The 26,353-nt window shown below is 40.2% G+C and overlaps 5 protein-coding genes and 1 pseudogene across 5 annotated transcripts; 1 reads left to right on the top strand and 5 right to left on the bottom strand.

The window, feature by feature from the left end:
- Positions 1-48: 48 nt before the first annotated feature.
- Positions 49-2,058, top strand: LOC131788624 (uncharacterized). Its single transcript, XM_066160389.1, has 2 exons — positions 49-1,154; positions 1,224-2,058. The coding sequence occupies exons 1-2, from the start codon at positions 49-51 to the stop codon at positions 2,056-2,058; spliced, it is 1,941 nt and encodes a 646-aa protein (XP_066016486.1).
- Positions 2,059-4,612: 2,554 nt separating this feature from the next.
- Positions 4,613-5,539, bottom strand: LOC131791976 (uncharacterized; annotated as a pseudogene).
- Positions 5,540-10,938: 5,399 nt separating this feature from the next.
- Positions 10,939-12,363, bottom strand: LOC131788711 (uncharacterized). The gene has a single exon (XM_059105795.2). The coding sequence runs from the start codon at positions 12,361-12,363 to the stop codon at positions 10,939-10,941; it is 1,425 nt and encodes a 474-aa protein (XP_058961778.2).
- Positions 12,364-13,735: 1,372 nt separating this feature from the next.
- Positions 13,736-15,439, bottom strand: LOC131788799 (histamine H2 receptor-like). Its single transcript, XM_059105897.2, has one exon. The coding sequence runs from the start codon at positions 15,354-15,356 to the stop codon at positions 14,400-14,402; it is 957 nt and encodes a 318-aa protein (XP_058961880.2). The 5' UTR covers positions 15,357-15,439; the 3' UTR covers positions 13,736-14,399.
- A 1,861-nt stretch (positions 15,440-17,300) lies between these two features.
- On the bottom strand, positions 17,301-19,201 carry LOC131788800 (histamine H2 receptor-like). The gene has a single exon (XM_059105898.2). It carries the CDS (start codon positions 19,077-19,079, stop codon positions 18,111-18,113), a length of 969 nt encoding a protein of 322 aa, XP_058961881.1. The 5' UTR covers positions 19,080-19,201; the 3' UTR covers positions 17,301-18,110.
- Positions 19,202-23,169: 3,968 nt separating this feature from the next.
- LOC131788829 (adenosine receptor A1) lies at positions 23,170-24,937 on the bottom strand. The gene has a single exon (XM_059105922.2). It carries the CDS (start codon positions 24,779-24,781, stop codon positions 23,813-23,815), a length of 969 nt encoding a protein of 322 aa, XP_058961905.2. The 5' UTR covers positions 24,782-24,937; the 3' UTR covers positions 23,170-23,812.
- Positions 24,938-26,353: the final 1,416 nt, after the last annotated feature.

Genomic DNA, 26,353 nt, shown 5'->3' with positions numbered 1-26,353 from the left:
GTGTCGTTCGACAGATGTCTAACAGTAGTCAATGCTGTGGAACCGCCAATGTTATGCGTTTTCGCTGACGCATCACAAGACGCACTCGGAGCATGTGCCTACACACGCCAGAGAAAGGATGACAGCACTTACGCAGTCAAGTTCATCGCAGCGAAGTCTCGAGTATCCCCGTTGAAACAGCTGACAATTCCGCGCTTGGAGCTACAAGCAGCCGTCCTCGCAAGTCGCCTAGCCAAATCCATTCAGGAGGAATCTAGGATACAGTTTAAAGATGTCAAGTTCTTTACCGACAGTACGATTACCTTGGCCTGGATTCAAGGTCCATCACGCAGCTTCAAACCATTCGTCTCCTCGAGAGTGGGAGAAATTCAAAGTAACTCAGATCCAAACCAGTGGAAGCACATCCCCAGTGAGGATAATGTAGCTGACGACCTGTCGCGAGGGATCCGCGTTAATGAGTTACAAGGCAGGTGGAAGAATGGCCCAGAGTTCCTATACCTACCAGAAAGTCAATGGCCGATTACGACAACCCTGCCAGCGCCGAATGTAGACATGGAACGCCGTCAGATGCAGATATTGACCGCAGTCACAGCACCGAAAGCTAGCAATGGTATTGATCCACGCAAGTTCTCAAGCTGGAGAAAACTGATCAGTGTAACGGCACGAATACGCAGATTGGCAGTAAAGATACGACTGAAGAAATACGACCAACACGGAAAGGAAGGACTGCTGACCCCTGAAGAGCTTCAGCAAGCAGAAATTTACTGGATAAGCCAAGCACAGACAACCCTCTACAGCCGTTTAAATAGAGGTGAATTCAAATCGCTCAGCTCGTTCAAAGATGAAAACGGAATTATCAGAGTTGGAGGAAGAGTGGATAAAGCTATCGTGTCATATGAAACAAGGTATCCCGCCCTTCTTCCGAGTGACCACTGGATCTCCTTGTTGGTAACAAGACACGCTCACCAGTACGGACACTCCGGCGTAGCCGCTACTACAGGCAAGACAAGGAGGAAGTTCTGGATCTTAAAAGCGAACAAGCTAAGAAAGTCCGTGAAATCTAAGTGTGGATTCTGCCGTGAAATGGCACACAAGGCTGAGACGCAACTCATGGCAGACCTTCCTGTTCTCCGTTTAGCACCACACACCTCACCGTTTTACTACACCGCGTGTGATTACTTTGGTCCCTATAACGTTAAAGTTGGAAGAAGCAAGACGGCTAGGCACTACGGAGTGATCTTCACGTGTTTAAACACCAGGGCTGTCCATTTAGAGTTAGCAGTTGACCTAACTACGATGGAGTTCATCCAAGTGCCTCGCAGATTCTTTTCAATTCGAGGATACCCAGCAGTGATATTGAGCGATAACGGAACACAGATGGTTGGGGCCGCTAACGAACTGGGAGAGATGGTGAAAGACCTAGATGGCAATCAGTTACGCGAGTTCTGTGGAGAAAAGAGCATTAAGTGGATCTTCACAACGCCAGCTGCGCCACACCAAAACGGTTGCGCAGAAGCCCTTGTAAAGAGCTGTAAGAGATCACTAAAGATTGCAATCGGCAAGCAACTTCTGACGCCTTTCGAGTTGTACACCTGCCTCCTGGAGATCGCGAACCTGTTGAACCAACGTCCCATCGGGCGCATCCCTAATGATCCAGACGACGGAGCTTACCTGTGTCCGAACGACATGCTTCTTGGAAGAGCCACTCCGGAAGTACCACAAGGTCCGTTTAAGGACACCAGAAATCTCCGCAAGCGAGTAGAGTTCGTGCAAAGAATAGTTGATTCATTCTGGAAACGCTGGACTAGGGACGTCTTCCCTACTCTAGTACCAATAAAGAAGTGGCACGTTGAGAACCGCAATGTGGCAGTTGATGACATAGTTACGGTAGCCGACCAGAACGCTGTGAGAGGCAAGTGGGCTGTAGGCAGAGTAACCAAAGTACACCCTGGAGCTGACGGACGCGTTCGAAATGTTACAGTCAAGACAGCCACTGGAGAGTACAGCCGCCCAGTAACGAAGATTGCAGTCATTCACCCTGCTGAAGGCGACGATTAAAGGAACATTTGCTATGATAAGGACTACGCCCTTATCGGGGCGGAGAGTGTTTCGTCAATATAATGAATTATTAACTTGATTTTCCCGATTGATTTTGATTGACACTAGCTTATGTAATTAAGCCACGTGAATAGTTCAGTTTTCAGTTCAGATACTTAAGATTCGAAGATACGTACAAGTTCTGCTAACCTGTCTTGCTGACCCGTGTTCTGTTATACCCTGACCTGTTTCATCTGTTGCTGACCTGTACGTAGCTATACACCGTGAAACAATCCTACTAGACATCGTCATAGAAGTAAGTTCTCAGTGCTGCAATTCTATCTAATAGTTTTACTCGTGTGTTTATGAATCGATGGATCCTGTTCAATTTCTCAAATGTATCTCGTTCTTTTCTTTAGATCGAATAATAATATATTGGAATAGATTATACGATTTGCGTAGCCTAGTTGGATTGCCTGTTTGGTTTTGTTGGACCAGTATCTGTCACCAGTGGAGAAGAGTTAGTGAGGGAATATCTGCAGAAAGATTGTTTCCCAGAGGAAAATTAAGAGCTGCTTGAATTCTTGGAAAGATTCAATTGTAGAACAGCAGTTACTGCACAGAATCTTAGGAAAGTTCTCTTAGAAATTGCTAATCAAGAACTAATCCAAAAGCCTCATGTCATGATTTCCACCTGGCAGCCTAGTGTCCAAGAGCTAAAGCAGTATCCACATTTTCAGAGTGTTTCAGGTATTCAAGGCCTATATGATACATTAAACCTAACAAACAAGAAAGTTCTAGAAACTTTAGTAGCACAGCCAGACACAGATGCAGAACGCGATGCTCTGAAATTTCTGCAACGTTATATAAGAGGTTTAGACAATGGCAAGCTTATTCAATTCCTAAGATTCACAACTGCATCAGATGTCTTGATTACCAACAAGCTTGAAGTCACATTCACAAAATTTGAAGGTGCTGCTTGTAGGCCCATTGCTCTTACATGTGGACCTCTCTTGGAACTGCCTTCCACTTATTCTAATTTTGTTGAGCTGAGAGAGCAGTTCAACAACATTTTGGAAAAGGATATGTGGGAAATGGACATAATGGGACTTACAAAGGAATAAACTGTATAGTTTGCACGATAGCCAGGTAATGTTATACTGTGTTTTTTCATTTGAAAATTGTGATAACAGTTTTATTTGTATGCTTTGTTTTGTCATTTTTGTCACCAAGTAATCTACAAAAGTATGAAAGTCAAAGTTTGTCATTTTTCTTTGAAATAGGAATATAGTGTATGCTACAGTACATACACCATGCAACACACCTCAGATTACAACCCTTCTCAAGTATGTTTTCATTGTTTTGCTGTTATAGTTTCATCATTCATCTTTTTCAAGCAACTTACAAAATTTGTAGGAAAAGCTAAGTTTACATTGTACTTGATACTTTAGGCAACTGGTCTCCTTCAGACCTTTTACCATGATCAGCCCACAGTGATATTGGAACCTTTACTTCTGTAGTTCAAAAGCCTTTTTTATGTAGCCAAAGCTGGTAGAAGAGCTGATGATGTTGTAATTCTTTTTACTCTCCATAAAGCCAAACTTTGTGGGTATATCAGATAGTTTCCTGTTCCAACCTGTTATCTAAGTCTGGACGAGGCACTCTTAGTGAAAAATGCAAATTGAGTTTTTTAATTTAACATAGCAAAGAGATGTTGTCATGCAACTATATCTGAATATGTGTATATATAGATATGCATGTGCACACACACACACACATATATATTTATATATATTCATATATATTTATATTCATATTCAGAGTATATATATACACTTATACAGATATTTAGTTTAAAAAAATGTAAAAAAGTTTTGTAAACATGTAATCAGAGGAGATACCTTAAGTTTTTATCTCCCTAAAATGCATGCAATTTTTCAGATTGTGTCTTAAATTGTTGTGTTTTCCATTCATCTCTGGAAGTGAGTGGAGATCAGTACAAGATCTCCTTATAACATCAACACAATGCCAGAAAACAGGCAATGAGCAAAGGCAAGCCTATCAATCAGATGATGTATCTTGATACAAACTAAATTCTCCAAAACAATTCACAAAGAAGTAGATAACAGCTGGAAAGGAGAATAGCAAATTTAATATTGGGAGTTATAGGTTTAAGATGACATGTTTGCCAGCACTTTATTGAGGGAGGCATTGCCTTTCTGCCCTTGAGGGGAATGTAAATTGTGATCTGTGACTAAAGGTCATTGTGTTTGGTTTTGGTTCCAGGTTCATACAACACATTACTTTTTGACTGTGTTGTGTTGATTTGATTTGTGAGGGGATTTCACCAGAACTATTTTGATGGAATAATCTCTTTGTATTAAGAAAAAGAAAAAAACTTAAGTTGGGCAACTTCATATTTTAGCTTATTTTATTAGAACTGGAAGGGTTTAATATTTTTAAGATTTTGCATAGAATGTTTTTTCTGTCTCTGTGGAACTAATAATCATTAAAGCTGTTACAATTTTAGATCTTTTTTTGTTGTTGTCAACTTATTACATTCAAAATAATTAAACTATGGCAACTTTTCGACCTCTTTAATTAATGTCACATACATATCGAGTGCTTCATTTACATCCCGGGGTGGCTGCAGTCCCAATGCAGTCATTATTATTGCAGCAAACTCCTCAAATTCTTGACTCCAATTTGGAAAACACATGGTTGATTCGTCAATGAACTCCTCAAGTTCTTGGGGGTCAACAGGTACTTTGTAGTTTTCTGAGTTGTACAGGTGGGGAAGGAAAAACATGAAGTCGGGTCTTCCTCTAGGACCACTACCATTTCCAAACTTGCTTGAAGCTATAATGTGTTGATTCCACATCTCAGCAACTTCATTAAGCTCATTTCTCAATATTTGCATAAAACAAAATCGAATACATTCCTGATGAACAGGATCCGTGCTGTTAAATAAACCTAAGTCGGACAAATCTTTGAAGAAATTGATCCACCAACCAGGACCATCCCTTACGAATTGTGACCAGTAGGATTCAATTCTTTGATTAGCCGTGGATCTGCCAATATTAAAACATCCTGGGCCAGCATTTTCATCAGCATACCTAAGGAAAGTATGAAGAGCCTCAATCACACTATTTTCAGTCCCATCATCCGATCTTATCTTCCGGGGTACACCACCCAACTGTTTCACGGTATCTAGGTAGAACTTGGCAATCACTTCTGGATTCTTATTTATGGGGCCCACCTCCAGCCAGAGAAGCCTTCGAGAGAACCCATCAACACAGCCATGCACGCTGAACCCGAATGGCTTTAATTTATCGTGGCCATCAATATGCCAAATAAAATTTGCCTCTTTTGTATGATATGCACGACGACGTAACCTTTTCTTTCACCAGGTTTCTACACCGTCGGGATCTAGTTCCTTCAAAAGAGTCACTGCTCTTGCTCTTTTGACTATAATTCCCCTCTTCCTTATCCTTGCCCACATCTTGCGGTATCCCACAAAACAACCACTTTTACCAAGTTCCTTCTCAATGGCACTTCTCAGTTCATCATCAGAGATGTTAGTTTTTCTTGATAATCCTAATGAGGTAAGCCTTCTCTTCAGAGTTGATAAACTAATGGTCACCCCATGGAGCTTCAGAAATTCAAGTATTTCCAGATTACTGTAGCCTTGTCTAAAATATATTGATATGAGTTCCAGATAATCCTCAGCGGATCCGTCATTTACTCTTATAAATGGCGTATATATTGGCAAAGGCATCTCTACACTTCGTGAATCAGGTAAGACAAACTGGTAGTGTTAAAATTCCCGCAAAAAGCCAGCTTTCACAGCACGTGAGCATGCGTATAGCGGTTGCGTCTCAATATAGAGAGCTGATAACTACATTAAAAATTAAAACTGGACTGTGAAAAAATAAAACTGGACTGTGCAAAAAATAAAACTGGACTGTGCAAAAAATAAAACTGGACTGTGCAAAAATAAAACTGGACTGTGAAAAAATAAAACTGGACTGTACAAAAAATAAAACTGGACTGTGCAAAAATAAAACTGGACTGTGAAAAAATAAAACTGGACTGTGAAAAAATTAAAACTGGACTGTGCAAAAATAAAACTGGACTGTGAAAAAATAAAACTGGACTGTGAAAAAATAAAACTGGACTGTGCAAAAATAAAACTGGACTGTGAAAAAATTAAAACTGGACTGTGCAAAAATAAAACTGGACTGTGAAAAAATAAAACTGGACTGTGAAAAAATAAAACTGGACTGTGCAAAAAATAAAACTGGACTGTGCAAAAAATAAAACTGGACTGTGAAAAAAATAAAACTGGACTGTGAGCCTCCTGGGCCATCGTAGTTTTCCATTAACAACTACAGCAATGTCACGGTTAATTCTGGTAGAAAGTCGCTTGCCAGTAATGGTAAGCACTTTTATAGCGGAAGATCGTTAATAAAGGCGATGAAAAGCGAGGGACACAGAATTTAGCCCTGAGGTACGCCATGACGAACACAAGCAGTAGGGGATTCTATGTTACCCATGGATACCAACTGGCGCCTTTTATTCAGATATGATCGAAACCAGATCAACAATTTGTTGTCAAACCCATATGCTTGAAGTTTTTGCAATAGAATCGAGTGATCAACCATGTCGAAAGTCTTGCAATAATCAATTAAAATCATACCACTCACGCGATCACTGTCAAGGTTAAACAGCAGTTCGTCGATAATTCCAATAAGAGCAGTTTCAGTACTGTGACGCTTGCGAAAGCCAGACTGCTTAGAATAAATTAAATTATTGACACACAAATAACTGTAAAGTGAGTCGTGTACATGCCTCTCGATTACCTTGGTAAGTACTGGCAACACTGATATCGGACAATAGTTGTTTACGTTTTCTGGATCCCCACCTTTAAATAACGGAGTAACTTTTGCAGTCTTCCAGCGCTGAGGAAAAACTGATGTAACGAAGGAATAATTAATTAGTTTAGCAATGGACGAAGCAATAATAGGAGCTGCTAATTTCAGCATTCGCGCACTGATATTATAAATACCACTGGCCTTGTTTGAGGTAATGTTCTTGAGACAATCGATGATCTTGCTCTCTGTAATAGGAGGAATGGAGAAAGTGATGCTAGCATCCTTTCTTTTGATGACAAAGTTTTGAAGTTTAGATATGTCAAAATTCAATTGAGGAAGTAGAGACCTAAGCTGATCCGCAATAGATGTAAAATGAAAATTAAACTCGGAAGCAATTTTTTTATTGTCCTCTAAGAGATACCCACCAACTTTAAGGTTGTATACACGCTTAGACTGTTTGCTCAATCCAGAATTTGATTTGATTGTTTTCCACATTTCTTTGGCATTGTTTTTATTATTCTCAAGTTTTGAGACATAATACTTTCGTTTAGCACTCTTTAGCATGTCGACTGCTTTATTCCTGGCCTGGCCTTCCAGGCTTAATGGGTTTTTTTTGGAACCAACTTAATAACCAGCTCCCGGTTGGCTTGTTAGCTCAGTGGGTAGAGCGCTGGGTTCATGCGAGTGACAACATTAATACCGTTCTGACAGGCATGCACCTATCTAAATGTCCGCTACTAATTCTCTCGAATTGATTAACTGCTTGGTCAACATCCGTGGCACGATAAACATCTCCCAAGTCTTCCTTTGTTAATGCTAAGTATAAAACGTGCTTTCTTTGCTCTCTCTGATCTCGGATCTGAACTTTATGTCGGCTGGGACAAAGCTTTTTGCCAGCTTGTAAAATCACAACTCAGTGATCGGTTTTTGTCAGCATTTGGTAAGGATAGTATTTCCCAAAAAAATTCCTTGAGATTTGAGAGACAGTTATCTAAGCATGAAAGGCATCTTGTTGGGAAATCCACCATCGCATTCCAGCCTGTCAATTTTTCTAACCGATCGATGTTCAGTTTATTCAAATCGCCGCCGCATACAACAACAGTTTGCGGATGTTCATCCAATTCATTATCAACAATGTTGGTTCTAGAGCTCATTAAATCTTCTTCCGCGTAATTGTGTCTAGGTGGGTAACACATTCCGCACACTAAAAAGCGGTGTCCCGATGGGAGACGCAAGTTTATGCAGATGACTTCATACAAGGTTGAGCCGGCAATAAACATTAACTACCGTGAGGTTGTTTGGTATATAAATTGCAACACCACCGTTATTCCTCATATCCCTTCCAGACCAGTTTCTGTCTCTCCTAAAGATAGAAGAATTTGCGATGTTTACCATGGCATCTAGTTGTGCTGTTTTGAGGTGCGCAGTCATATCATATCACACACGCAGTCATATCATTCTGACACGTATCAGCCTCAAGCACAACTACGGCTCTAACTTTGTTCTTGATATTAGTCAGGCTTCAAATGTTAATAAACATGCATCTGGGCACGGCAAAAACAGAATGGTAGGCCGATGGCTTTGGCTCGCGGGGTATGGGTGTTAGACATCTCCGTGTAATCGGCTTCCTTAACTCGCCTATTTCATGACAGCAACTTCAATTGCTTGACAATGCTCAATTGTCCATGAAGGCTGAGAGATGTGATGATAATCTTGACTATTCTTTTGCTATTTTTACGTCCGCCTCTGTATTTAAGAATTCCTTGCTTGGTAAAATTTCCCCATAGTCCCATCCTATTGTAAAACAAATCTGTTTTCCCAATGGCAATGTATTGTTTTTGTCATTGTTTTCTCTATCCAAGAACTGAATGCATAATGTAGTATGGGGCTGTGCGGAAATTTTACCCCTTACTTCTTCAGCGTAGACGGGGGTCTTGATGCAACTTGCGAAAACAAAACAAAATGTTGCGGTCAATCGAGTGTCGATTTCCAACAACCGATAGGGAAGCTGGGTTATGTAGAAAGCCATTAGTTTCTTCGTTCTGTCGAACAACCTCCACCTTAGTTCCAGGGGAAGGGTGCACAACTATATAAACCGTTAAGTCAAATACGACAAACGTCTCCAGTAATGTCAAGTTAACTAAACCACGAGTGTTCCATCTCACCAAAGGTGAAACACCGTAACTTGATGACATTTGTGATTGATTGTAACTCCTGTAGGACATCTCGGTTCTGACAACTTGAAAGCGTACCACCTACTCATTGCAACATTCGTACATGAGCAGAAGTTTGACCGCTTTATTTTGTAAGACAGCAGTTCTTATGTTTTCCTTCGAAACTTTTTGCGGGAAATTGGTGCACAGGCGGAAAAAAGTGATCCCCTTGCACATGCCTTACTTTTGACCGCTGTGTTCGAGCTGGCACTTTGCCAAACAAGGAAAAAAGCTGACAATTCGCCGAATTTGTTCTCAGCAACAGCGCAAGTAGTAAATAGGGACCTCCCTTAAGTTTCCACATTGTGTAATACGGTTTATTCTAATGAAGCCATTTAACATTCGTCATCGTCTAATCCCGACGGGACATTTCATCTAGTATGAATATTTACTACGTCTTCAGAGCCCACTATCGTTTTGAGTATCACGTGATTTGAGGTTGATGAACAATGCTGTATATTAATAGTGCATATACACAAATAAAAACAAGCACCCACCATCCTATTCATCCACAGACACTGTGTGTTGTGCCTAAAGAGGCGCCCAATTCAAATAGTCTTATTGTTATTTTTATCATTTCAACGTAAAAGGAAACAGAACACGCAGTATGTGCGATGTTATCACATTTTAGAACAGGGAAAAAAATACGGACGGAAGGCGGAGCAATAAGGGGGCCGCATTAAATTATTCAAACTTCAATTTGGATCTTAAGTGAAGTAGATCTGTTATTATTTATCACTTAGGAGAATTTAATGGCTCACTGATCGTGTTTTTCGTCGCTTCCGACGGGGCTCGGGAAATACTACTTAACTCGCAAACACATGCGCTCATTTTGTATTGTACCATTCTACCATTCTGTATTCTGGTAAATTCAGCTTCCTTTCCTTAATTATTTACCTCGCGGCCCGGTTAGAGTCAGTTTCCATTTTTCCTCACTATCCCCACAGAGATCAACCACTGACCATAAAGTCCAAGGAGCTCCACGAATATCCACCAAAGAGATCTTATCCTGAAATTTTTATCTCGCTAACTCTTCATTAGCAATAATTCGTGTTGGAAAGGAAGGGATGTTTTGTGTGACTCTTTCATCATTCATTGTGCTTCGCCAAGTCTCAGTTAAATTTTCTCGTTAGATTGAGTTATTTTATGTTAGATTATAGGCAATCCGCCAACTCTTCATGTACGCCTGTAGTGCGCCGATCAAGTCCAAGCTTCAGCATCCCCCAGGGCAACGGGCATTTGACCATCGTCCTTGTCCGGGGGGGTGAGGAGTTTGAACCTTTCCTGGCAGGGGTGGGGAAGTTAAACCGTAAGTTTCAAGTCTTTCCAGTGGATTACAAGTATGATATCTTTTAGTATGGAGGTGTTCAAGGTAAATATTTCACTTTCGCGAGCAAATGGCTCAGAAGAAAAGGTCCTCAAGGTTAGATTTTGAAGCTTGATCAAGGGGTAAAAAGTTACAGTCGCTGATTTTGCGTTTTGCAAAAGAAATTGGATGGGGCATTTGAACACAATTCTTGCCCCCGGGGGCGGGAATTTGAACAAACCGATCTTCAAAAGTTCAATTGCCCGGGGGGGATGTTGAAACTTTGAATTGTTCGACGCATCAGTAGGTATATTCTTAATCTATTGTTTTCGTCTTGAACAAAACCCAGTTTGTTTTTAAATAACTTCTACAGATTGAATTACTTCGATATAATTGTTTTATTTTCATAAGTAGCTCGTGACCCCGCTCACCGTAAATTTCAAAACTGAGAACACCAAATTTATGAATTTCTTCAGTATAGTTAGTAGATAGAAAAACTCACTTACAATCAAATTTCAAAAAATCTTTCATCAAAAATCTTGATTCCTGGGATTTGCTTTGGAGTATAAATGCTGACATTCATCCGCCCAACTTCCATCATTGGTGGCTCAGGTATCAAAATCTTCCAGTAAGGTACCTCCCGGAGCTTTCCAGTTCTTTCAATAGAGGGAGTCTTGCACATGGAACTTCTTGATCTTGCTATGTTTAGCCCTGAGGAAGAATGAGGTTTCCTGCCCCTTTTATTGAAACAGTTAGCTTCGAAACTGCCCTCGTCTCCATCATTATAGTCAGCCATGGGACTGCGAAACGCAGGTGAGATCCTTCCTCGCAGTGAGGTCTGAAAAACATCCATTTTTCCGTCTTCGTCTGAATGTTCACCTTTCGAGCATAATTCGTTATTTTTTGATTCGATCAAGAACCTTGTAATACTTGATCTTCGAGAACTACAGATCGACGAAATTGGTGACCTCGCACAAAGTCGAACTTCTAAGGGCAAACTGCTGCTCTGGCTCTCGCTTTGGATGAAATCAGCAGCGTAGTTAGAGTCGTGTGATCTTGATTTTTCGTTAGAGCAACTATTTGGACGCGTTTTAAGACCTTGAAGGTGGTGGGTTAAAGAGACAGGTGAAGGTCTTCTGCGTTGCAGTGGGTCACATTCCTTGTAGACGGAGAATGGGGTTTTGAGGTCTCTTTCGGTTTCTTGCGGGACGCACAAAACATATGGCGAAACACAAATGTCTGGAAAACTTCGGATGTGTTCGTCGATAACAAATTGTTGCATCTGAGACTTGGTACAGTCAGTGCACAGGTCAGGACCAAGAACATCACAGAACTGTTTCGAATACTCATCCTTGCCTACGTGTACCAATCGATCACAGTATTGTACTCTAGGGGCAAAGCTGATTAAAGTTCCACTTTTCAAGCGCGTGCCATGGAGAGGTGCTGCGACACCCATTTTCCTTCCTAAAATACTCGGGGTCGATGGCGGGCTCTCGTAATGACATGATCTCTCGCTGTCAATCCAATTCTGTTGTTTTACCTCCCGTAATAAACGTTCTCTGGTAGATTTTTCAAGGTCGGTTTCTCCAACGAAAACGTATTTATAATCTAAGTTTTCTTCCTCTCTCTGTAATAATCGAGCATCAAGCGCCTCTGTGTGTAGTGACTTTTTGCGAATTCGCGGTGGTTTTTCCACGGCTGAGCGAATCTTACTCCGGGGCAAAGCAGCGTTTTCGTAATTGCCGAAGAGGCTGGTTTTTGTAAATTTGTCTTTAGAGGTGAGACCCCCGAATTTAGAAAAGACTTCAAACTCCTGGAGTTTCTTTCCTTCTTTCGACTTGTTTTGTTTTCTTATGACGGTTTTGTTCATCTGTGAAGAAGAGGTTGTGATACCATGTGGTGGAGAAAACTTCGTTCCTTTACCCACAGCCATACACGCACTTCTTAGCTATTCGTCAATACAAACTTTTGTAGTAAACAGACGGTTCATATGAAAATTAGATCGTTATTGCTGATCACTTATTCCAGATCAAATATTGACTTGCCCACACAGCTGTACATACGCTTTACAAAGCTATTCAAGTGTTATTCTAATGTTATTCAGAAATATCTTGCTGGCCAAGCGCAAAAGGAGAAAGAAGTCAAAGAAGCCGAAAACAAAAGCCTAACACACTAATAACAGAGGAACCACTACTATTATTTTAATTTACTTGCAACCTTTGAAAGCTTCTTTTGTAATCAGTCTAAAGCTATTTAATGTAACTAGTAATCCCGAGGGTAGGGTCAAAATGAGAAAGAAACGTCCACTGTTTAAGTCTCCATGGTAACACTTCTTTGACGGTTTAGGGCTTGTTTGTAACAAAAAAGGGTCCGAATTTAATGTTATTAAATTTGACCGCTAATTAACGATTAATGGCTTTCTCGTCTAAATTAATTTAGTTCTTCTGCAAGGGGCTATAATCCCTCACGTCACGACTTTCAATATGTTGCTGAAGACGGTCTTCACAGAAGGTTCAAAAGGGATTTTGTTCTTTTTAACTTTATCTATGGACACTTGAAGACGAAGGCTTAAACAAACAAAACGAATTAACACTTCAGCCTTCTGTCAACATGCAAATTGTTGTACTCAATACTAGGTTGGGACACATTTGTTCTTCGTAGTCCGGCGATGTACGTTTTACGGCAACGGAACAAGTTATCCTTATCAATGTTCCATTCCCATGTAACCTCAATTACTTTCTCAGTAAAATTTGGTAAAGAAATTAGGTTCGAATGTGCCAGCGGGCAAGTGAAAACCAAGTTAATTATCAACGTTTACTATAGCGCCTCGTTATAATATGTAAGTGCCTCGTTTTGGTGGAACGTTGACGGTAAGCGCCCCCACTTCAGTACAATTAAGACAAAGTTTGAGGTTGGTTCGGAACTATTTACAAGCTGCCCACGTAGATCTCTCAGACCCTAACTTGAACACAAACAAACTACATTTTGTGCAACTTGTGGAGATCAGAGAGGTATCAATCAATATCAAGTGTTAAATCAAACTGAACTGATGCAAAAATACCCAACGCTCTAAAGACTTGCAGTTATATCCGCTTGTGAACTTGTGAATAGCTTTAGAGACCGTCAAAGAAAGGAAGCGTTCAACCATTTAATTTGAGAACTGTGAGATTACGAACGTTTTGAAAAAATTGAAAGGTAACGCATTAGGAATAGCGTCAGACGTTTGACTACAACAACTTCACTCTAAGCATTTCACTTATAAAGACTATTCTATTTTTGTCACTATCAACACGAAAAAGGTTCATTTGATTTTTAATTACATTCTTTTTCCAGCAGTAAGTTGTCAAGAAAATATTTTGTTTTTACAAGGAAGGGAAATCGTTGTTTTGACTCTTGCAACAAATTTTAAGATTTTGACCGTTGTTAGCTAACCGTTCCCTTTCTAACGCTGGTTTCCTAAAATTGTTCGTCACAAAGTATAAGCAAACAAGATCACTCCTTCTTTATCTCAGACAAATTGTAGTGGAACACATCTGTCTAATAATTGTTACTTCAGCTACAGACATTGTTTAATTAGTTAAAATATGTAAATTAATGAACAAAAAGCTGAAAGCATACCCCCATGTTACACTGTTTGAATTTCGTGGTATTCCGCGAAATGTTTACAATTTCTACTCGTAATAACTTGCGGTATTCCCTTCAAAAATTTCAAGTTCCCATGTTCTTCCCCCAAAATAAACATTGCACTTTCTCTTCGTCAGAAAATTCTAAAATGCTATTCCAGACCTTAGCACAGACAAACGGATTCAATGCAGAAATAGCGAGGACCAAAATAAGAAGACGATCTCTGACCTATTATACAAGGGCACAATTGAGGATACAGTACGATGAAAGCCAACATAATGATAACAGGCAAAGTTAATTTCGTGTCCCATCCCTTTGAAGCATTTTACCAGTTACTGCTCTATGTCAATTATCCATCGTCATGTTGTCGAATGCTAAAGTTATTTGGCTTTCTCGTCGAGAACGCTTTCTGTCCCTCAAAAGTCCTACGAACGCTTTCCTGAAATTTTCAAATCGCCAGGCATACACAAACGGGTTCACTCCTGAATTGACTAAGATCAGTAGGAGAGGAATATCTCTTGCCCAGTGAATAAGTGTGCAACTGCAAACTTTGCATAAGTTAATAATGTAAATGCAAATACAGGAAGGCAGATAGCATGCTAAGAAGAGAGCCAATATGATAATAAAAGTTTCGGTTACTTTCTGTTCCCATCTTGCTGCCTGTCTGTTCGCCTGATTGTTCGCGTTCGTCTGATCCGAAGAATTCCATTGTTCCATTTGATTTTTTAATACACGGAGAATCTTGTAATAAGTAAGAATGATGACTAAGAGAGTGCCAATTACGACTGTGTGGAGGAAGACGAATGAATATGTGAGGTAGCCCGTGACAAGGTATATGAAAGGAAAACTTAGTGAAAATAACCAGATGCTAGCCGCCACAAAACTTGCTCGCTTAGGATTCAGCTGTGTTCTGTAGAATAGCGGAGAAGCTATCGCCAAATATCGATCCAGTGTTAAAGCTGCCAAACTGAGAACAGAAGCTGTACACGAAATGAAGTACGGTATGTGAATGTAGGGTAAAGGTGGCAGTTTCCTCTCAACTCCTTCCATTACATGGTACACCACCGTAGTCGGGTCGACGACGAATCCCACCAAAAGATCGCTAATGGCAAGGTTGGCCACAAAGTAGTTAAAAGGTGATTTGAGATCTTTGTTTGGATCGATGAAGATTGCTAACACGACGAGTAAATTTCCGGCGATGGTAAATAGACACAGCGGAACACATATCGTGGCCGTAGTAAACGAGATGTAGATTGGAGCAACTGATTGATTTGTGCACGGATATTCACCGAACAGAGACATGAAGCTCAATCAAATTTTCAGCGCTACTAAAACTAAATTACAATCAGACGATGGGATTGAATGGAAGATACGAAGCTCGAATTAGTAATACGTAAAAACAGTTCCTCCTAAGTCCGCCAATATTTTGTGGTATTGGCGTCTCAAAATCGCACAGTCTGTACTTCACTTTCAATTCGAGCCCACTGGATTTTACTTCTTGCTTAGACTATGAGTCGGAGACAATGTTTTTAATTTTGATAATGATGTTTTATGATACGGTCTATAAGCCCGAACTTTATCAAACATCTTCAAAGAATGAAAACACTTTGATAGGGAACTAAAACACTCGTAGAATCAATACAATCACTACATCCGGGAACAGAGTGGCACTTTTTTCGTATAAAACACGAATGGGCATATTAAGTGATGACGACACGATTTCCGCCTTTTCAAACTTTGCTGAATGAACGTGGTTTGTTCGTTGTTTGGAATAATGGCCGCCGCAAAGATTTTGTGGTAAACGACAACGATGAATTTATTGTCCGTATACAAAAAAGAAAATTACACGTTAGCTCGAAGATATGAATTTTATGTTCGTAGCAAGAGCGATACTTGGGCTCACTCGTGAGATATTGTCCTTACCACTTTAAAATTGATATTTTGTCGCCGCCGCATAATATCCTCTAAGTTTGGCTTTCTCATCGAAGTTTTCTAGAAAGATGTTTTTCATCCGATACATGATCACATGGTTGACACGAACTTATATCCGACTGCGCAATCGGCTGACAGGGAGAACCACAACACTAAAACTGCTCTCCTGAAAGTTAACAACGACATCTTTGTGCTACAATTGATACTGTCGACTACAGTATTTTGCTGAAGGCACTCAACAAGGTGCGACTTGGGGACAGGGTATTTAAGTGGTTGCGATCGTATTTATCTGGGCGTACTCAGCGGATATCAGCTCGTGGGTGTCAGCCTGAGGAGTTTCAATTAAAATGCGGAGTTCCTCAAGGCTCCTTTCTTGAGATAATTCATTTGTTCGATCTCGCCACTAGATGTTGTTCAAGATTATATTCCATCTGTCCACTGCTACACAGACGACACCCACCTTTCATTCTCCTTCAGCCCCGCGTATGACACGGGTCACTTGGATACCATCGCTGCATGTTATCGAGCGTTGTATTAAGGCGATCAGGTGTTGGATGGGTGACAATGAACTACTGTTGGATGAGGCTAAAACTGAGTTTCTTTTGATTGGCACGAAGCTGCACCTCTCCATACTAAATATTGGCCACGTCTAAGTTGGTAATGTAAATGTAACCCCGTACTCTCCTGTTAAAGTCTGGCTTGACCCAAACCTTTCTATGATTGATCATATCACTACTAGAAGACTAGTTCTGCAGCGTGCTTATATTCTGGTTAACCCTACTTCCAGAAGTTGAGTTGGAAGAACAAAATTTAATATTCCACGAACAACTGCATAATTACTTACTAGACCACGACATAAGCATCTCAAACATCACGATTGCACTGGGAAGCACGACCAAGAAGCGTATAAGACAACATGATTTTCAATGCCGACACATAGTGCTGTGATTGACGGTGAAATAGGGATATTCGACATGAATTTGAAACAGGCTGGTTAACGCAGCGTTGACTCGCAGCTTAAGTCAAGTTCGGTGTGACCGATGCAAGCAATAACAAATAAAAAAGCAACAGAAAAAGCGATATAACAGCTACGCATAGGACAGCCCTAGAAGGCATTTTTAATAGGTGGTTGGGCATCAATCATCAAGCAAAGTAGACTATAAGGGAACCTCTATCCTTATCGTATGTTGTTGCCAACCACACGAGGAAGTTATTTTATACCCTGTCCCCCATCTTATGTCTATTGTCGTTTGTTTCTTTATAAACACTTTTTCTCAGTTTTCTTGGGTAAGTTAGTGCCATGGTTGCCATTTGAGATTGGCGGATTTAGTTGAGTGTATTTGATGTCAGAAGTGAAGTACTTAGAACTGAGTGAATTTCATACCCCTCAAAAACTTCCACCTGTTGCCACACAATGTTACCCATAATACCCACTCTGAAGAAAATATTAGTGACAATATTGCATTTCTTAAAAAGCGATCTTTACTTAAAGAAATATACAAAGACCTTCCCCTCATCTCATTTAGGGGAGGAAAGCCTTAATAGGAGTACTCCTTCAGTCTAAACTATGCTAGGTGCCCAAGTCCAACAAAATCGCCAGGGTCGGCGTCGTGATAGGTTTGTCAACACTTTTTACCAACACAAATTGTTGGAAGTCTTAATCCCTGTTCAACGAATTATTGTGTATTGGCAGTCAACAATTTTAAAATATATACAAATTGTATTCGCTCGCGACTTTGTTAACTTGAGGTCTTGATGAGTTTTTAGGCTCGGGATTTCCCAGCCAAAGAAGAAGACGTTCTTGATAAAAAAAATTGTATCTTCAGACTTCGCCGTATTTTTTGGTAGGTTTTCTCTTTACTACTCTAAATAACTTGAAGTATTCCCTTTAAGGGTGTCAAATTCTAATGTTCTTTCCCTCAAATAACCATAACACTTTCTGTACGTATCATAATTTAAAAACGCCTTGCGGAACTTGAACACAAGTTCAAACGAACAAACGGATTCGCTCCTGAAATGGCGAGGATCAAAATAAAATTAAAATCTCTGACCCACTGAAGTGAATAGAGGTATAACTGGAGATACAGCAAGAGTAGAGCCAATATTGTGTGTATTATTGCAGCCTTAGTTACTTTCTGTTCCCTGCATGGCTATGTTGTCAAATGTTAAAGTTCTTTGTCTTTGTTTTCTACAGCACTTTCTGTTCCCCAGAAGTTTTGCGAACGCTTTCCTGAAATTTTCAAACCGCCAGGCATACACAAACGGGTTCACTCCTGAATTAGCCGTGATCAAAAGAGAAGGAATATCTCTTGCCCAGTGAATAAGTGTGCAACTGCATGCTTTGCATAAGTTAACAATGTAAATGCAGATACAGGCAGGAAGATAGCATGCTAAGAAGAAAGCCAGTATGATAATAAAGGTTTCGGTTACTTTCTGTTCCCATCTTGCTGTCTGTCTCTTCGCCTGATTGTCTATGTTCGTCTGATCCAAAGAATTCCACTGTTCCATTTGACTTTTTAATACACGAAGGATCTTGTGATAAGTAAGAATGATGATTAAGAGAGTGCCAATCACGACTGTGTGGAGGAAGACAAATGAATATGTGAGGTAACCCGTGACAAGGTATATGAAAGGGAAACTTAGTGAGAATAACCAGATGCCAGCCGCCACAAAACCTGCTCGCTTAGGATTTAACTTTGTTCTGTAGGTTAGCGGAGACGTTATCGCCAAATATCGATCCAGTGTTAAAGCTGCCAAACTGAGAACAGAAGCTGTACACGAAATGAAGAACGGCACGTGAAGGTAGGATGCTGGTGGTCTTTTTCTCGCAGTTCCTTCCATTACATGATACACTACCGAAGTCGGGTCGACGACGAATCCCACCAAAAGATCGCTAATGGCAAGGCTGGCCACAAAGTAGTTAAAAGGTGATTTGAGATCTTTGTTTGGATCGATGAAGATTGCCAACACGACGAGTACATTCCCAGCGACCGTAAACAGACATAAAGGAACAGTTACTGCGGCCGTCGTGAACGCAATGTGGATTGGAGCAACTGATTGATTAGTGCACGGATATTCACCGAACAGAGACATGAAGCTCAATCAAATTTTCAGCGCTACTAAAACTAAATTACAATCAGACAATGGGATAGAGTGGAAGATACGAAGCTCGAATTAGTGATACGTGAATATAGTTTCTCCCAAGGCTGCCAATATTTTGTGGTATTGGCGTCTCAAAATCGCACAGTCTGCACTTCACTTCCTACTCGAGCCCACTGGATTTTACTTCTTGCTTAGACTATGAGTCGGAGACAATGCTTTTAATTTTGATAATGATGTTTCATGATACGGTCTATAAGCCCGAACTTTATCAAACATCTTCAAAGAATGAAAACACCTTGATATCAGGACAGAACAGGGAACTAAAACACTCGTAGAATCAATAAGATCACCACATCCGAGAACAGAGTGGCACTTTTTTCCGCCTTTTCGAACTTTGCTGAATGAACGTGGTTTGTTTGTTGTTTGGAATGATGGCTGCCGCAAGATTTTGTGGTAAACGACGAAGGTTAATTTATTGTCCATTTACAAAAAAGAAAATTACACGTTTGCTCGAAAATATGAATTTTATGTTCTCGTGACAAGAACGATACCGGGGCTCACTGGTGAGATATTGTCCTTACCACTAAAAAAAATTAATATTTTGTCGCCGCCGCATAAAATCTTCCAACTTTGGCTTTCTTATGGAAGTTTTCTGAGAAAGCAGTTTTTCATTCGATACATGATTACAGGGTTGACTCAAACTTATATCCGTTGCGCAATCGGCTTACAGAGAGAACCACAGCACTGAAACTGTACTCCCGAAAGTTAAAAACGACATCTCTGTGTTACTATTGATACTATCGACTACAGGATCTTGCTGAAAGCATTCAGGCTACAACTTGGGGGGAAGGGTGTTTAAGTGTTTGCGATCGTATTTATCAGGGCGTAATCAGCGGATATGAGTTTGTGGGCGTCAGCCTGGGAAGTTTAAATTGAAATGCAGAGTCCCTCAAGGCTCCTGTTTTGAGCCGCTTCATTTGTTCGATCTCGCTACTAGATGTTGTTCAAGATTATATTCCATCCGTCCACTGCTACACAGACGACACCCACCTTTAATTCCCTTCAGTCCCGCATATGACACGGGTCACTTTGTTACCATTTCTGCATGTTATCGAGCGTCGGTTGTATTAAGGCGCTCAGGTGTTAGACGGGTGACAGTAAACTACTGTTGGTTGAGGCTAAAACTGACTCTTTTTTGATTGGCACGAAGCTGCACCTCTCCATACTAAATATTGGCCACGTTTAAGTTAGTTATGTAAATGTAGCTCCGCACTCTACTGTTAAAAAGTCTGGCTTTACCCAAACGTTTCTATGATTGATCATATCACGACGAGAAGACTAGTTCTGAAGTGCTTCATCCTCTTTGCAACTTTACAACACCTAGAAGAATTAGAAAGTACTTGGGCAGAGACACTTACACATCTTTTATTTCAAGCTGCCTGGACTATTGTAACAGTCTCTTGTTTGTAGCTTGCGAATGTCATCTACATGAGTTACAGAGAGTCCAGAATGCCCAGAGCTGCGTGCCTAATATTCCAGGAGAACATATTTTGTCACATCGCACCTCTGCTGAAGTCATTACACTGGCTGCCTGTATGATATCGTATTGCTTTTAAAATTCTCTTAATTACCTGCTCTTTCCCCTGCTTGTATAAGCGACCTTATTTCTGTTAGAGACACCGGAAGACATAATCTACGTTCAAATGATGGTCTACGCCTTCCTCCTTGTAAGGGTAAATCACTCGTTACGCTTGGCGATCATTCCTTTTACGCAGCCGCTCATATCTTTGTGGAATCATCTTCCGTTTTCCATCACAAACATTGCGTCCGTAAATAGGTTTAAGAAAGTTATTAAAACATTTCTATTCGCGAAAGATAGTGCGGCATGTGTTGCAATTTTATGGGAGCCTGGATGAAGCCTGGTAGTCTGTAGTGGACGTTGTTTCGGTTGTGGAGAGGGTGCAAGAGATCGAAGTCACCAAATTGTTAAACCAGAAGCTTATGGGTTATATGCTTATATTCTGGTTACCGTATTTACCCGTGTATAATGCGCGCCTGTGTATAATACGCACCCTAATTTTTGACCTCTTTTTTTCCGAAAAAAAAGATTTCATGACAAATACCAAGAATTAAAACTTCCATTTTTTCACTTAATTAACAAGAGCTGGGAATTCATCAATAATATGTTTACAAAAATTTCTAACTAGTTGCTACTACAAATATCGAACGCACTGAGCACCTATTTACGTGCTTTTCTATTCAGTAACAGTCAAACGTTTTATAAATGTTGTAACTTGAAGTCCTTACTAATATACCTAAATTCACAACTTGAATTATTATCATAACAGCCGTTCATAAACATTATTTCTACTCACAGTACTGCTGGTAGTTTGAATATAATTACTGCATTGCAATTGCGTGATTTAAGTAAAATGTTCAGTGTCTTTAAACCGACTCACAGTCCGATTCGAATAGGTTTTCGATGACTGAATCCTCAAGTTCATCAGTGATCTCAGTTGAATTGTAAACCAATTCATCTTGTGATCCATTCGAATTGTTTGTGATCCCACACTTCAGAGAGAGGCAGCGATCATTTATGATGGAATGCCTTCCTACGCTTGCGAAATATACGAACAGATCAGTTCCTCCGAAGCCTTTTTTTGTCGTCCAGTAAGTTCGTGAATTCCATCGGCCATCCACTCCTTTCGGACTCCATCTCTAAATGGTTTGTTCAAAGATACATCGAGCGACTGGAGAAGGGAAGATCGCGTTTGAAGGAAGTGTTCACAGTATCTGTCATGTGAGCTTCAAATGAGTCGTAAACAAGCAAGCTCTTTCTCCTCCCCAGGCCACCGATCCGTGCACTTTTACTTTCTTTGTTGCGTTTTTAACGTATGCAAATTAGGACGTGCTTGACAAACAATAGAATCCTTTTATAATACGCACCGCGATTTTGATGCTTGTTTTTATGGAAAAAAAAGTGCGCATTATACACGGGTAAATACGGTAACCCTACTTCCAGAAGTTGAGTTGGAAGAACAAAATTTGATATTCCACGAACAACTGCATGAATACTTACTAGACCACGACATAAGCATCTCAAACATCACGATTGCACTGGTAAGCACGACCAAGAAGCGTATAAGACAACATGATTTTCAATGCCGACACATAGTGCTGTGATTGACGGTGAAATAGGGATATTCGACATGAATTTGAAACAGGCTGGTTAACGCAGCGTTGACTCGCAGCTTGAGTCAAGTTCGGTGTGACTGATGCAAGCAATAACAAATAGAAAAGTAACAGAAAAAGCATTATAAAATAATTCAAATAGTACGCGCGCTCTGATTGGCCATAAAACCATTTTACATGAGCGTATGTAAACACGGTTTTCATACAGAATCTTCTCGCGGAGTTCTCCCTGCTATTTATTTAACTCAGTTTCTTTAAGTTTGTTTTGAGTACAGTAATGGAAGAAGAAGATTTTCCTAATTTTTCTTTGGAGTTTAATTTTCCCAGTATTCAAGAAACGGCCGAAAAGCCAAATGAACAACAACAACAAGCACGTCGCTTTCCTTGGTTGCAAGAAGAGGCTCTTTCATTAGTTATTTTACGCTTCGCGTCGTGGTTTCCTACGCTTATCTCGTGTTCTCCCAACCTCCCGCGTGTTTACATCAGGCTATGTAAACACGGAAACCAGTTTACATTTCTTAAATAGAACAGCTACGTATAGGACAACCCTAGAAGGCATTTTTAATAGGTGGTTGGGCATCAATCATCAAGCAAAGTAGAGTATAAGGGAACCTCTATCCCTATCGTATGTTGTTGCCAAGCACACGAGGAAGTTATTTTATACCCTGTCCCCCTTCCTATGTCTATTGTCGTTTGTTTCTTTTGTCACTTTCGGGTAAGTTAGTGCCATGGTTTTTTTAATAACATTTGTGATTGGCGGATTTGGTTGAGTGTATTTGGTATCAGAACTGAGTGAATTTCATACCTCTCAAAAACTTCCACCCGTTGCCACGCAATGTTACTCATAAGACCCAATGTGAAGAAACTATTAGTGGGCATGTATAGCATTTCTTAGAAAGCGATTTTTACTTAAAAAAATATACAAAGACCTTCCCCTCATCTCATTTAGGGGAGGAAAGCCTTAATAGGAGTACTCCTTCAGTCTAAACTATGCTAGGTGCCCAAGTCCAACAAAATCTCCGGGGTCGGCGTCGTGATAGGTTTGTCAACACTTTTTACCAACACAAATTGTTGAAAGTCTTAATCCCTGTTCAAGGAATTATTGTGTATTGACAGTCAACAATTTTAAAATATATACAAATTGTATTCGTTCGCCACTTTGTTAACTTGAGGTCTTGATGAGTTTTAAGGCTCGGGATTCCCTAGCCAAAGAAGAAGACGTTCTTGATAAAAAAAATTGTATCTTCAAACTTCGCCGTATTTTTAGGCAGGTTTACACTTTGCTACTCTAAATAACTTGAAGTATTCCCTTTAAGGGTGTCAAATTCTAATGTTCTTTCCCTCAAATAACCATAACACTTTCTGTACGTCTCATAATTTTAAAAACGCCTTGCGGAACTTGAGCACGAACAAACAGATTCGCTCCTGAAATGGCGAGGATCAGAATAAAATTAAAATCTCTGACCCACTGAAGTGAATAGAGGTATAACTGGAGATACAGAAAAAATAGAGCCAATATTGTGGTAGCAGCCTTAGTTACTTTCTGTTCCCTGCATGGCTATGTTTTCAAATGTTAAAGTTCTTTGTATTTGTTTTCTACAGCACTTTCTGTTCCTCAAAAGTTTTGCGAACGCTTTCCTGAAATTTTCAAACCGCCAGGCATACACAAAAGGGTTCACTCCTGAATTAGCCGTGATCAAAAGAGCAGGAATATCTCTTGCCCAGTGTATAAGAGTGCAACTGCACGCTTTGCATAAGTTAACAATGTAAATGCAGATACAGGCAGGAAGATAGCATGCTAAGAAGAGAGTCAGTATAATAATAAAGGTCTTGGTCACTTTCTGTTCCCATCTTGCCGCCTGTCTCTTTGCCTGGTTGTCCACGTTTGTCTGATCCAAAGAATCCCATTGTTTCACTTGATCTCTGATCACACGAAATATTCTCAGATACGTAAGAAGGATGACTAAGAGAGTGCCAATTACGACTGTGTGGAGAAAGACAAATGAATATGTAAGGTAGCCTGTAACAAGGTATATGAAAGGGAAACTTAATGAGAATACCCAGATGCCAGCCGCCACAAAACCCGCTCGCTTAGGATTCAATTGTGTTCTGTAGGTTAGCGGAGACGTTATCGCCAAATATCGATCCAGTGTTAAAGCTGCCAAACTGAGAACAGAAGCTGTACACGAAATGAATAACGGCACGTGAAGGTAGGATGCTGGTGGTCTTTTTCTAGCAGTTCCTTCCATTACATGATACACTACCGAAGTCGGGTCGACGAAGAATCCCATCAAAAGATCGCTAATGGCAAGGCTGGCCACAAAGTAGTTGAAAGGCGATTTTAGATCTTTGTTTGGATCGATGAAGATTGCTAACACGACGAGTAAATTTCCAGGGACCGTAAACAGGCACAAGGGAACAGTTACCGCGGCCGTTGTGAACGCGATGTAGCTTGGAGCAACTGATTGATTTGTGCACGGATATTCACCAAACAGAGACATGACTCGTGACTGAGCAGATTTGGTTGCTCAAATTTACTGTATACCTCTCTTTCTACCCGAAACTATTCACTTCCTGGTACAGTCTAGTTATTAAAAACAGGAAACTATGTCTGATATGTCAGCTTTGGAGGACCTTCACTTCAGCGCCATCTTGGATCGCATTGGGCACCAAATCGAGGCTGGACGTGCTTTGGGTTGTGTTGCGTTACAGTGTTTTGATTGAAGATTACAAGAAAGCATTGCCCACAATCTTTGCTATATTAACTATTGTTATAACGAGAAGCGAAATAAAACGTGGCAGAGGTAAAGAAAACTATCAGCGAAGGCGAAGCAGTGGCTGTAATTTTTCCATGTCACTTAATGCCTTTTATGACTTTATGACTTCATAACAAATTGTTTTTATTTGTGATCAAGAAACAATTCTAAAGAAAAAATTGTTTTTATTTGAGATTAGACATACGTAAAATGCTTCGCCTAGTGCCAATTTGGCCCACAACTGCCCAGACTGAAAGTAGTATGCCTCTGCTTCGAAATCAAATACCCTAAAACAAGGGTAATCCTAGACTGCACTGAGATCAAAGTCCAGAGGCCTAACTCCAAGGTTTTAAACAAAGAAATTTACTGTGCGTACAAGTCGTATACCTTCTTAAAATATTTTGTTCCATATTTAAGGAAAGTATATCGGACAAAGAAATACCAAAGCGTAGTGGATTTCTGTCGCTTGTCTAAAAAGGGGTTTCCCAGTCCAGGATATATTAGAAACTAAAAAAAGCTACATTGGCAATTCCATCTTTCTCGGCAAGAACAAAGTCTTTGCACTTCACATCTCAAGAAGTAACAGAAACACAACTGAGATTGCCGTATCCATGATGAGAGGGCAAGAAGGTGAATTAGAGAAAATAAAATTTTGAGAAAGTGTTACTTCTTTCGCGGGTTGGTTCAGTAAACCAAATTTGGACAATGGGCTGTCTTCCGCTAACAAACGTTAGAGGGCAAATTTAATCGGCTATTAGTGTTATTCAGTAAATCTTGGTTCAAAAATGACATTTGTTGCGCCTTAAAAAGTTAATCAAGTACGTGGCAACTTATGGTTAATGAACCGAAAAAAAAGATTTGAATTAAATGAGGAAAGTTGTTTCTAATTTGTGTGATTCCAGAAAATGTCCACTTCTCCTCGAGGAAGATGGGAAATTGGAATGAGAGTGGCAACCGGCAATTTTCTTCACTTTGAAGAGATGCATAGACCCTAAATCGCTATAGTTAGGATAACAGTTCACAAGCACGAACTAAATTTATCATCTGTTGTAGTAGTGAGTTCCTTGTGTGGATCATACTAACATTCACATCTCGCATAGGGTACTTAACTGACACTCCCTTTTTGAATGGCGAAGTAACCCGACACTCATACATGGTGTGGTGGTGAAATACCCTGGTTTGTAGTACTAACTTAAACATGTTCGACTGTAACAAAATTCTTCCCTTTTGGAAAACCCGCTGGTATGTTGAGTAAGTTGTTGCCATGGTTGTTGTAATCAATTTCGTGATTGGCGGATGTAGTTGAGTATATTTAGA

Source organism: Pocillopora verrucosa, chromosome 1 (genome assembly GCF_036669915.1).
Source record: "Pocillopora verrucosa isolate sample1 chromosome 1, ASM3666991v2, whole genome shotgun sequence".
In the NCBI taxonomy this organism is placed as follows: domain Eukaryota; kingdom Metazoa; phylum Cnidaria; class Anthozoa; order Scleractinia; family Pocilloporidae; genus Pocillopora; species Pocillopora verrucosa.
Note: the sequence above shows the minus strand (reverse complement) of the source record. Positions and strands in the feature narration are given on the sequence as shown.